At 39.7% G+C, this 12,821-nt stretch overlaps 1 protein-coding gene across 2 annotated transcripts in view; it reads left to right on the top strand.

The window, feature by feature from the left end:
- The first annotated feature begins 1,254 nt into the window (after window positions 1-1,254).
- Window positions 1,255-12,821, top strand: part of TAF15 (TATA-box binding protein associated factor 15) — a 30,883-nt gene continuing 19,316 nt past the window's right edge. For both annotated transcript variants that reach the window (XM_045836678.1, XM_045836677.1), the window contains exons 1-5: window positions 1,255-1,358; window positions 8,158-8,197; window positions 9,686-9,737; window positions 9,821-9,905; window positions 9,990-10,095. In XM_045836678.1, the coding sequence (XP_045692634.1) occupies window positions 1,352-1,358; window positions 8,158-8,197; window positions 9,686-9,737; window positions 9,821-9,905; window positions 9,990-10,095 (290 nt within the window). In that variant the 5' untranslated portion in view covers window positions 1,255-1,351. The remainder of the gene's footprint in view (window positions 1,359-8,157; window positions 8,198-9,685; window positions 9,738-9,820; window positions 9,906-9,989; window positions 10,096-12,821) is intronic.

The raw sequence follows: 12,821 nt of genomic DNA, 5'->3' as shown, positions 1-12,821 counted from the left end.
CTTACCTCCATCTCCCCAGATGCAACCTGAGCCCACTCCCTCCAGAGTGATTGTACTGGCTAGCTAATTGGGCTTCCTGCTTTTAGGCACTTTTCATCTCTATACGTTTTTTGTACTGCAGCCCCCAAAGGAAAATCTGATCTTCTTTAAAAATCCTCCAGTGAGGGGTTCCCACTGCCTTCAAGGTAAAGCGCAGGCTCTCCTGTACTATATGCAAGGTCTCGGCTACTTTTGTGGCCTCTTCTACCATTCTCCCCTCACTGGTCAACTCCAGACCTACTGAATTACTTGTTTTGCAACGAGTCCAGAGCACTTTCCCCAACTTGTTTAACTTCTGCTCGCCACCTGTCGTTTGCTTCAGATGTCACCTTGCCCTCGGCTAAAGCGTCCTTGTGTGCTCTCTCTCGGCGGTCACAGCTTTGTCTCACACTGGAGTTCTAGTTCCCGGTCGAATGGTTAAACCCATAGAGAGTGGCATCTGGTTACTAGGACTCGAGTTCCACGTTGGCCATTTACTGGCTGTGTGACCTAGAGCGAGCAAATTCTGCCTTCTCCTCTGAACACGGGGAACACGGTTCATCAACCTGCTGGGAGCACTGAATGAGATGATGTGGGGTGCCTGACAATTAAGATATCATGATAGCGCTAAAAACTAAAGCTCTGCGCCCTAACCCGCCGCACCCTGAGTCCGGTCCGTGTGTGATTTCATTTTAATGCATACGTTTGTCCCAGCATTCCCTTGTAGCCTATTTTTTCTTGACAAGCTATGTACGACAAACCGGGAGGCGATCAAGCACCTGAGCTGGTCACGATTTTTCCGAGTTCCTCGACTCCCGACGCCCCCAGGCGGCTCAAGCTATCTGCCGGCCAGGCAGAACGAACTAGGGCATACCATTCGAAATTTTAGGGGGGGAAAGACCATTTCTAACCAAACAGTCCGTGTTTGTAAGTTTCTTTCGCTTCCTAACCTCAAATCTATCAAACCCAATAAAGTAGGAAATAGCGCTGTAAGCAGGACAGAGCGAGCAGTTTCACCTTCCTCTCCCACCCCGATCGCGGCATTGGTACTTTCTCTTCTCAATTCCCTCTCAATAATGGTACCGTCCGCGGAGGGGAGGACAGACAGGGATTCCCAAGTCCTCAGGCTTCGGAGGCTGGTACTAGTACAGAACCACCCCTCCTGCCGTGACGCTATGGTACCGCCCACCGTCCTCTGATTGGCTGCCGAGGCCCCGCAGTCAGGCTCTGCCCGCCGCTCCGCCTTCAGTACCTCTCCGGCCGCCGCGCCGCCTGTTTCTCGTATTCCTTGTTCTCGGCGGGCTGTGGGGGCTCCGCGCCGCGGCCGTTAGTCATGTCGGGTAGGTGATTCCTTCAGCGAGCAGCGGCAGCGGCGAGAAGGGGCCTGGCGTGGCTGGGCCATCTTCCCGCCCACCGGAGGGCCCCGAGGAAAAGCCTCCGGCCCTGAGGGAGGCTGGGGGTGGGGGCGCGGACGCGGCCGCGGCCGCCGCCATGTTGGACTGGAGGGACGCACGCTCCCAACGCTCCCCGTCTGCAAATCTCGGCGGGAGTGCCTCGGGTGCCTGTCTTTTCGGCCCCGTCCTTGGAACCTGAGGCGACGGGCTCTTCTCGGGGGAGGGTGTGTGAATCGGGGGGCGGAGGCCGTCTACGCCATCCCAGGGGCGGGGGGAAGCCCGTGATTAAAGCATCAGCGTGAGAATCGGTGCTCCCGGCGCTCCGCTCCGCCTCCGATCTTTTCAGCGGGGCCTCTCGGGCCGTCGTCTCTCCGCCTCGTGCCTCAGTTTCCCCAGCCGTGAAGTGGAGCTGGGCCTCCTGACTCAGCCGTTCATCAGGTGGGGGCCTTGCCGCCCTGGGAGCCCTTTCGAAAGGACGTTGCCTTCCACGAAATGCTACTTACCGTCCTGCCTCCTGTCGTAACGAGCCGAATTCCCAGTCGGGGGTGTTTGTATAAAATCGAGCTTGCTTTTCAGCCTTCTTTGTCATTCTTCTCCCCTGTTCGGCTGTGGTGGTGTTATTTTTTTTTAACCCGCAAGAGCTCGAAATCGAGCCTTTTCTGTGATCGGCAGGCTCCCGTAGGGACATGTGTCATGTCCCTTAAAACGGATCGGAGAAAGAGGCAGTCTTCCACGAAACACGTAAATTGGCAGAAGCCCCCACCCGCCCTTGAGTGGAAGCGAAGAGGAGGCCGGGGTCTCCTTAGGACGGCCGGTTTGAAACCCGCTAGCCCGGAACACGAAGTCGGGAGCACGGGCGTTCTTTTCGTTAGCCGTCCCGGCTGACCACACCAGGTCCGCGTGTTCGGGGCATCGCAGGTCGCCAAGACCCCGTTATCCACTTGCTGAGAGTTGGCTCCTTCTCGGGCGCAAAAGCAGAACATTGCTCTAAAGACATGTGGTCGGGATGAAAAGGAGTGGCGATAGAGGCTTGTAACTTTTTTTTTTTTTAAGGGAGAACCCGTTGGTATTCCCCGCGCCCCCCCCAGGCAGTCTTATAGAAGGACGGAAATGTGACCGAAAGGAAGCTGGAGGCTAAGAAGAAATCAAGTTAGCGAGAATGGTTGGACAGGAGAGTGCAGAACATTCCTTAGTCAACCTGGGTGTTAGGTAGCCAGAGTGTTGGTCTTTCCGGGAAGGGGGCATCTCGTCTCTGCTTTCAGTGTCTTTGTAATCGTTGCTCAAACCAAATAATTTCTTGCCCTCAAGTAGATATTGGTACGTCTTTCACCAGGTGCATAATTTGGGATGAAGTCTGGTAAAGCTCCACAGAAATACACAGAAGTACATACACCCTTACTTAGGAGGGTGTGTAACTCATTCATGCTAAAAAAAAAAAAAGATGATTCAGTTGTGTGGAGAAAGTTACCAGCTTTCCAGTGGATACAGTGCTCATTAAAAACTTGGTCTGTCTTGATTTTTATCATAATGTTGGTATAACATGATGGCGTGATTTTATAGGTGTAGGTAGCTGTTATGGAAAAAGTAAACAGTAAACTCCCCCTGAACAACTAATGACATTAAGTTCGATTAAGTCCTTTAAACATTCCAAACTACATGTGTAAGTTTAATCAATCAAATTGACTTAACCGTACAAGATGCCTGACAGGGCAGACTTACGAAACTTAATACAATATAAGCACTTACATAATCAATACATCAAAATTACAAATATTGTCAGACTCCCAGACGTTCAAATACTGTTTACAAATGTGAATTATCTGACACCTTTAAAGTTAAAATTATAAATTGAAATATCAATTCGATAAAAGTTACAAAGTCCAGATACTTCTAATTTTTGGCAATATGGCAGACAAAGATAACTTGAAAATCCTCTTATCTATAAACACCTAAAAATATAAGAACTTAACAAAAAAGTAAAATGGAAAGCTCCAGCTGTGAGGCACGGTGGAGGTTGCCCAGGGTGGGAGGGCATAGGTCTCATCATTTAGGAACTGGATTTTATTGCCCATGTAACTAAAGCTAAGGACAGGAGCTGAAGCCTGAGACCATTACAGCCAGGTAGTGGAAACTAAGACTCTTACATAAGACTTGGATGTTTGAAGGACTGTTCCTTTGGTGAAGGTATGATGTAAAAACAACTTGTACCAGCATGAAATAACAAGGAAGCCTGGACCCTGAATGAAAAAAAGTTCTGAGAATTTGTAAACTGGAACCTATACTTCATACATTTTGGGTGTACCTTTAGGCTGGGAATGGGGTCCAAGAACCCTAAACCAAGAAATCAGTATAAAAATTGGTTCCAGTAATAACCTTCAGGTTCCTGGTAGAAACAAATGAAAACTTTCCTGGAGGAAATTTCACACCCTAGGTCACAAGGAGTCTTACAGAAAAAAAACATGCCTTGGAAAACAGGAGTTTACAGTAAAATATTGCAGAACTCTAGGACACAATTCAGAAAGAGAGTGACAAACAGGATTACAACCCCCTAATCATCTGAAAGTGAATATTACATATTGAAAATATAAAAGGAAGAATCAACCCTAAGACTAAAGTTATGAAAAGGCACATATAGCTTTGAAAAAGAACCAAGTACAAGCTCTAGAAATGGAAAAAGGATAAGTTAAATTGTAGATCTAGCAGAAGAAATACTTAGTGAAGTGGAAGATAGATGTGATACAATTTACCCAGAATTTAATTCAGAAGGATACAGAGATGAAAAGCAAAAAGTTAAGAAACAGCAAGTAAATTGAAAAGTGCTGTCATACACCTAATACAAGTGTGAGGAGAAAATGGAGGAGTTAATCAGTGGTTGATAATTTTATAAAGTTAGTGAGTTTTTTTAAAATCAAGAAGCAGTAGTTTCAAACGTAAGAGTGAATTTATAGCTATATACATTGATCTGAAATTGCAGATAGAAATACCAATAACAGACCTATTAGAGGAAATAGGAAACTGGTATGATTGATAAAAGTTTTAAGAAACTGGAAAATGAAATGATCATAGAAATTTAGAGGAAACGTAACCATTGATCTTGAAATTTTTACCTAATAAGACTAAGACTGCCACTTTTCAGGTCTTTGCTGAGAGAACTAATAAAATAAGTTAAATCTGGACTGGAGGAATAGAATGCAAAACAAAAAACCAAAATGTAGGGGAAGCAAACACAGGAAATAAAAAGCAAAATATTGAAGATAAACGTGAGTATACTTAGTTTTAAAAAACATGGAAACACCCTGGCCAGTGGCTGGGTTGGAGTATGGTTCTGTACACCAAAAGGATACGGGTTCGATTCCCAGTCCAGGGCATGGACTTAGGTTGCTATTTAACCTGTCAGTATCCTGCCTCCCTCTCTCTCCCCTCCCCTTCCTCTCTCAAATCAATAAACATATTCTTGGGTGAGGATTTTAAAAAAAATGGAAGCAAAAGGACGGGAAAAAAGTGGAGCAAAATTATAGGCGAAGGCTGTGATTGGCATTATGTTACTAAGATTCTAGTAGAGGTTGACAGTCATTTTGAACTTTGTTGAGAATGCACGTTAAAGATTGAACATAATTGAATTATGGATGGTGACTTATTAAGAGAACAAATTGAATATCACTTATGAAGTAGTAAAAGGAAAAAGTTAAAATTCAAAAGAAGGCAGGAAAGTACTTTAAAGGGAATAATAAAACCAACCCTGATAAGCAGAAAGTCAAGTATTGGTGGGTGGAATTCAATAAAAAAGCAACAGTGGTAAAAGTACAGAAACAATTTAAAGACAAAAGATTCTCACCTTGGGGAAAAATATATGCTGTTCAGAAATGGTATGCCTAAAACAAGAAGTGTTGCAAGTATAGAGATTAAAAAAGATTAACTGGTAACCAAAAGGAAGATTATGTTATCAGAATAAAATGTGGGCATTTCATTTTATTTTATTTTTTTATTATTATTTTTTTAAATATCACAGTTTTTTTTTAATAGTAATCCTAGCTTTTTTAAAAAAAATTTTTATTTTATTTATTTTTTAGAGAGGGAAGGGAGGGAGATAGACATCAGTGTGTGGTTGCTGGGGTCATGGCCTGCAACCCAGGCATGTACCCTGACTGGGAATTGAACTTGCAACACTTTGGTTCGCAGGCCATGCTCAATCCACTGAGCTACGCCAGCCAGGGCAAAATGTGGGCATTTTAAATGATAGTTTTTATGTTATCAATGTTCAAAGGAAATTTACCAGGAAGGTATAAGTCTGTACTTTATGTGCCTAATATTTATTATAGCCTCAAAGTACAGAAAGCAAACACAAAAAACCCACCACATTTCTAGTCAAATGCATTTTTATTAAACAAGAATCTCTGTAATTACTAGATTGGGTAGATAAAATATTAGTAAGAATGTGAATGATAGAACTAGCAAGCATCATTTAACAGAAAATACACACAGTACTTTTAAAACTCATAGGGGACATTCATGCAAGTAAAATACCAAAAGGGAAAAGTAAAAAAAAAAAACAACAAAAACAGCAAATCCTAATAAATACCAGGAATAATACAGAAAATACCATTTTTGGCTACAATGGAATATAATTAGAAGACAAAAGCAAAGAGTCAAAACTCTTAAGCACTTGGAAATAAAAGCACTTCTAAATAATTCATAGGTCCAGACACAAGACTCAAGTGTCAAGAACTATAATGAACAGTTTGAAATGCCCTAAATATTTACAAATTGATTTCCTCTGATGAGTGTAAAACATCTGTACTTTCTCAAGTCTGTATACTAAAGGTCAACCTTATTGCTCAATATGCTGATTTCTGTGTTTGCAGTTTTAAAGTCAGCTAGCTCACAAAGTCGGATTGATTATTTGAGGGCTGAAGTGACGGTTGCAGTAAAGGATTCTGTTAGATTCGAGCCAGGGTCACATGACTTATGTGTTGTATGCCTCTAATTTTCCTTGAGCCAAAGCCACACATACTGAGATCTTGGACGCAACTGTTGTCTCTGGGAGAACCCATGTTTATGCCTTTGGATATAGTCTAACCCAGTGTCATGCATTCCCATAGTATCTTAGGTTTTATTCACATTCTCCCTGCTCCCCACCCCCTCAAGAACCTTTTTCAGTTTCTGATTGGTTGAAGCTAACTTTTTCCCTCACACATCTAATCTCTGTGGTTCAATTAGATTCTATATCCTTTTTATATATTTGTTTGGTGAGCTAGAAATAAATCGATAATCATTTTATTATCACGGGCTTGGCAGTGATGCATTTTTTTTCTTTTTCATCTCAGGTAGTCTTATGTTTTTCACATTCATATAAGTGGTGTCAGAGTTGCATTCAGTATTCTTACAATAAGGATTCTAAAAAATAATCTTGTTCAGTCGGTTTGGAGAGCTCTACTACAGAAAAGTGCCAAATTTGATGTTACCTACTTATACAGTAATATTTTCATACTGTAGCTTTATTGAACTGAGTGAAAAAGTCACTGATTTGATTTGAAAAAAAATTTTTTTTTTTTTTTCGGAACTGTCAAACAACAAATGGTTTTGTTTCAAATTGGATGAGGTTGGGTTGAATGGTCAGCAGTTTGAGACTCTTAGAATTTTTTTTTAAGGTTTTATTTATTTTTAGAGACAGCGGAAGGGAGGGAGAAAGAGAGGGAGAAAAACATCGATGTGCGAGAGAAACATTGACTGACTGCCTCTCCTATGTGCCCTGGCTGGGGACTGAACCCACAATGCAGAGGCATGTGCCCAGACTGGGAATCAGCCGACAACTCTTCCTTCTGCAGGACGATGCCCAACCCACTGAGCCACATAGGTCGGAGCTCAGTCATTTTTTTGCAGTTGAAAGTATTTCGTGTAATACTCTTTAAAAAATTATATTTTAATTACATTTTACAGTCAACATTATTTTGTATTTGGGTCCAGTGTACAGCGTTGTGGTTAGACATTGTATATTTTTATTCATCACTAATAAACTTAGGTCATTCATTTGACTCTGACTAGAAGAAGCCTAAAGGATAAGGATAGAGCCTACTCAGAAGTTTTTGATGAAACCTGTATTGAGAGAATTTTTTAATTTGAGATATATTACTCAGTTCGTGCCTTTGTAGGTTAGGTTTCATTGCTAAAAAGGAAGCTTGAAATAGGTATTGCTGAGTTGGTGTATCATTTGGCTAAGACCCTGAAAGCTTGGTAAAGTTTCAGTTAACCAGCAGCTGCTGTTACCAAGTCTTCACGGGTGTTCTTGTTGCCACCAACAGCCACCGCCGAGGCAGGGCAGTGCAAGGGAGTGCTGGGGAGGATATGGAAGGATGGTGATCCTGAAAGTGATCTTGCCAGAGTGTCCTTCCCCTTTTTGGTCCTGGTTAGTTTTAACTGTCTTTGTGTGTAAAGATAATACAGCTCGAGCTTTAGGTTTTTTGTTAAGAGGGTGGCTTTTTCACTGATTATTTCACGTTTGTTCACTTGGTTCTTTCGACCATCAGGATACATTTGTATAATAGTTGTTTTCAAAGACATAGTTACTGGAAACAACAGATACTATTTGCACAGATTTCTCCTTGTACAGTATTTTTAACCTAGTTTTTCTTTCTGTAGTTACTTTTTATGACATTTTCTTACCACATTTCATCTGTAAGATCTAAAATCAGCCTTTCAGGGAAGCATAATTTTAAATCAGATTTAAAATTCTTTTTATGTGTTTTAGATTCTGGAAGTTACGGTCAGTCTGGGGGTGAGCAGCAAAGGTAAAGTATACATACATTTTAATAATACCATGAAAGAGTAGAACTGAGAAAAAAGGATGAATTTAATCAGGCCTTCCCACTTGAGATTTGGTATCTGGATATCTTAAAGAGTTAAATATTAGCTTGGCAAATGGAAAGAGTCAGCCTATGTAAATAGGTGGTGTAAAACGTTTCTTCTTTTTTTTAAAAGGCTATTTGAATTAGTAAATATAGGTTCCCCCTAGAGATTAAAACAAATTTCACAGGTATCATAGATTGTTTTCTTTGGAAAAATTTTAAAAAGAAACAATTATTAAAAGGATTTAAGCACTGGAACTGTAACAGGTTCTTAGAAAGAAAAGGCATTTTATTTTTTTACTGTATATAATATGCTAATACACTTTTTGGGAGCAAATTTTCTAGAAGCACTATAATAGAAATGTTTGGTATTGTTTAAAGACTTCTTATCATGCTCACAATAAAAAGAAAAGTCTGTTTTTTATGTGAATGTTTATACATGCAGTAGGATTCTCTTGCTTACCCGGGTACAGCCTTCAGCTTGTACTGTCAGGTTTTGCAGTTCAGTGTGAGATGCTCAGAATAGCGTCTCAAGATTCAGTTTATGAATACTGATGTGACTTTTTTATTCTCATAGGATAGTGCTAATTTCATAGTAGGCAACTAGCAAATGTATTCAGTGAAATAGATGTTGTAAAGTTAAATTCTGTTAGCACTTGATAATTCTAGTAATGAACTATAAAAAATGATACCTAAAAGTATAGTATAGTCTTAGCACTTGATAACTCTGAAGTGGTAAAAAGATTTTCTTGCAAATGTTTTATTTTTCTTTGGCATATATTCAGAAAGTTTGTTTCTGACTTGTTTGCGCCTGAATGCTATAAAATTGAAGATACTTCAAATCTGGGAAGTTACGTTTATTCAGTCAAACTCTATGCCAGGCTGTGTTCTGAAGTACAAAGTAATTTCATTTTATGGTAGTAACCTGAAGATAAACATATCTCTAATCACTGAGGCACAAAAATTAAACTTTTAGTGCCACCCTGTGCTTTGTCCAGGAAGTTGAAGGCAGATTTAAGGCAAATGGTTGGAAGAAATTAATCTGTCAAAACACAGCTAAGCTGAATAAAGCTGCTAACTGAAACTTGTCATTTTTCTGCATCAGATAGTTTGTTACGAGTCTTCCTGCCTTATTGTCCATTCCCTCCTCCACCCCCAAGCAAAATTCTCTTGGGATTTTCTAGCTCTGGTGAAGTTTTGTTTATTTGCGGGAGATTTTCAAAGCAAAATATCTGGTGTTTGGCGTCCAAACAGTCTGGGAGTGACTTCATTTATATCTTTAACAATCTCTGGTCATCCCCTTTCAGTTTAGACTCAAGACAGGCAGATTGATAGTTTCTCAGAAAAGAAGCTTGTATGAAGATAGGGTTCTCTAAGATGTTCAAAAGGCTAGCAAATTTCTTTCAAGTAGCACTTTTCTTTTTTTTACAGTTATTCTTCCTATGGAAATCAAGGCAATCAAGGTTATGGACAAGCACCACAAGTAGGTTAAAATACAAATTGCGTCCTTAAATAGTTACTTTTATCTTAAGTAGGTGATGAAACTTGTATTTACCTAAATTTCAGAACTATTCTGGCTATGGGCAAACTACTGATTCCTCATATGGACAGAACTATGGTGGCTACTCCAGTTATGGACAAAACCAATCAGGTTGGACTGGCTTGTTAAATTTTCTACTTTGCAACTTTAAAACATCAGAACTCTTTCTAAGTGGTATATCCATCCAATCTTTAGGTTATTCACAATCCTACGGTGGTTATGAGAATCAAAAGCAGAGCTCATATGGCCAGCAATCTTATAGTAACCAGGGACAGCAAAACACGGAATCGTCGTCAGGAGGGTAAGGAAACAGTGCAAGTACTGAGATTGTGTTGGGCAGAGGAAGTAATACTTGGCGTATGAAACAGGTTTCACCAACAGACTCCTAACTTTAAACATTTTTTTCCAGAAAGTTTTGGTGGAATATGAATTTCACAGTTTTGTGTTATGAAGAATGTGGAAATTGTCAGCATTGTCATTTGATTCTTATGATGTGTTATTTGTAGAATTATTGTTTAGCTGTAAATTAGTGCACGTGATTTAAATGTTAAAAAGAAAAAATTGAATCTCTCCTTTATACTTGAGATTAGATAAAATCTTAATCTATAAAAGGAGACTTTTCATTGCTTTTATTTCTATTTTATGCTCTTATTTTTTAAAAAGATTTCACTTACTTTTAGAGAGAAGGGAAGGGAGGGAGAAAGAAAGGGACAGGAACACCGATGTGTGAGAGAAACATCAGTCGGCTGCCTCTCAGCACCCCTCCAGCTGCGACCTGGCCTGCAGTGCAGGCATGTGCCCTGACTGTGATCCAGCCAGCGACTTTGTGGTTTGCAGGCTGGTTGGTGTTCAATCACCTGAGCCATACCAGCCAGGGCTCTGTTTTATTTTTTAACCATTTTAATGTATTACCTTTTCAGAGACAAAAATATTAAAGAAAAAGATACCAAAAGCTATCCCCATATTTCATATTTTATTTATTAATATAGATGAGTGAATATTTACAAGCAAATTTACAGGTTTTATAGTTTTTTAATCTTTAGATTTGAGGAGCCTGTTTCTTATTACTAATTTTAATAGTAGCAATTCACTACTTTTTATTGTGCATTACATTTTGTGAAATGCTTTTGTATATTCTAATTTAATTGACCCTTAAACACCACTATGAGACAGTGTCAGTAATTATCCATTTTATAGAAGTAAAGTTAAGATTATATAGCTTGTCAGGTTATGCAGATAAAAAATGAAAAAATGAGGTCACTAGTATTTTCTCTTCTGCAGCAAAGAAAATTATTCTAAGTAAAACTCAAATAAAAGCAACAGGAAAAGGTTTGTGAGGTCAGTTATCTAATATATATGAGAGTCCTTTGAAAAATAGAGTGAGTACAAATGTAGGGAATAATATCCAGGAATTATGTTACATTAGAAGGAAGAACTGTTTAAGCCCTGACGGTTAGTTTTGAATTTAAGGAGAACCTTTTTATTAGGATAACATTTTTGGAAGCGTGACATAATAAATTTAGCCCGAAGAGAAATGTTAGATTGGGTTTGACAACATTTTTAAAGTGAAGTGTTATGTTTCTGACCATTGATGTGGTGTGCTTTTGGATAGGGAGTTGGGAATAAGATGTGACTGTTAAGTTATGAGACTTTTTAAAAAAACGAGCATTAGAGCCCTGGCTGGTGTGGCTCAGTGGTTTGAGCGCCGGCCTGTGAACTGAAGGGTCGCTGGTTGGATTCCCAGTCAGGGCACAACCCAGTCAGGGTTGTGTGCCAGGTCCCCATCTGGGGGGTGTGAGAGGCAACCCATCGATGTATTTCTCACACAGCGATGTTTCTCTCCTCTCTTTCTCCCTTGCTTCCTCTCTCTAAAAATGAATAAATAAAATCTTAAAAAAAAACTAAAAATAAAAAGTGAACATTAGAACTCAAATCCAATTAAGTGTTCCTTACAACATACCCATTCTGAAAGCAGGTAATTAATCGTCATATTTCCTAGAACATACTTTGAATTTTTTTTTCTGAATTGCCAGAGATAATAAGAAAGTCTTGCCCTGGCTGGTGTGGCCCAGTGGACTGAGTGCCGGCCTGCAAACTAAAGTGTCGCTGGTTGGATTCCCAGTCAGGACTCATGCCTGGGTTGTGGGCCAGGTGTCCTCCTCAGTAGGGACGCGCAAGAGGCAACCGCACATTGATGTTTCTCTCCCTTTCTTTCTCTTCCCCTCTCTCTAAAAATAAATAAAATCTTAAAAGAAGAAGAAGAAAGCGACCTTATTATTTGGGAATTAGGCTGCTTTTCAGATTAAAAAATGACATCACAAAGCAAGTTCCTTTTTTTGCATTCAGATCAAACCCCCCCGAACACCTGAGTAAATACTGTTTTATAAAATTTCTCATCATTGAAGATACTTAAAAGAATATACAGGAAGATGATGAAGAAGATGATGATGAATAAGTTGGTTTTAGTGCAGTTATTTTTCTTGTCTATAAAGCATTTAACCTTCCTGTGCACAACTCACTCCTCTTAAAGAAAAAAACTGAAATATAAGGCTATATGAGATATGTTTTTAAACTGTGCAGTGTCTTTTTCTTTTTCTTTCTTTCTTTTTTTTAATAGTTAACACTACTGAATATGTCTTTAGCTCTGTCCTGGTGGTATTTTCAGTAACCACTAACCTTGCCTGCTACGGTGTGGGGCTGTGCATTGGCGTGGAGATTTACAGGAGGCTCCTGTCGGCGCACAGCACAGATTAGTTACTCGTGGGGTGGTTGCTTTCCTCTGCAGTTGTCTCTGATGCGGTTTATAAGAAACAGTTGTTATTCTGTTGACTGAATATCACTCTGTAATTGCAAAAATAGATGTAGCTGTTTTGTTGACATTCTGGATGCTTCTAAGTAAATTTTTTTTATTAAAAATGTACTGTAGGCTCTAAAGATAATTATAAGAAAGTATAGTCTAAAATATTATGAGATAACATTAAAATTAAGTGATGTAGAGCGTTTTAATATAACTTAAAAGGACACAGT

Source organism: Phyllostomus hastatus, unplaced genomic scaffold (assembly GCF_019186645.2).
Source record: "Phyllostomus hastatus isolate PE091 unplaced genomic scaffold, TTU_PhHast_1.1 phas_contig_210, whole genome shotgun sequence".
In the NCBI taxonomy this organism is placed as follows: domain Eukaryota; kingdom Metazoa; phylum Chordata; class Mammalia; order Chiroptera; family Phyllostomidae; genus Phyllostomus; species Phyllostomus hastatus.
This window is presented reverse-complemented; position numbering and strand designations above follow the sequence as displayed.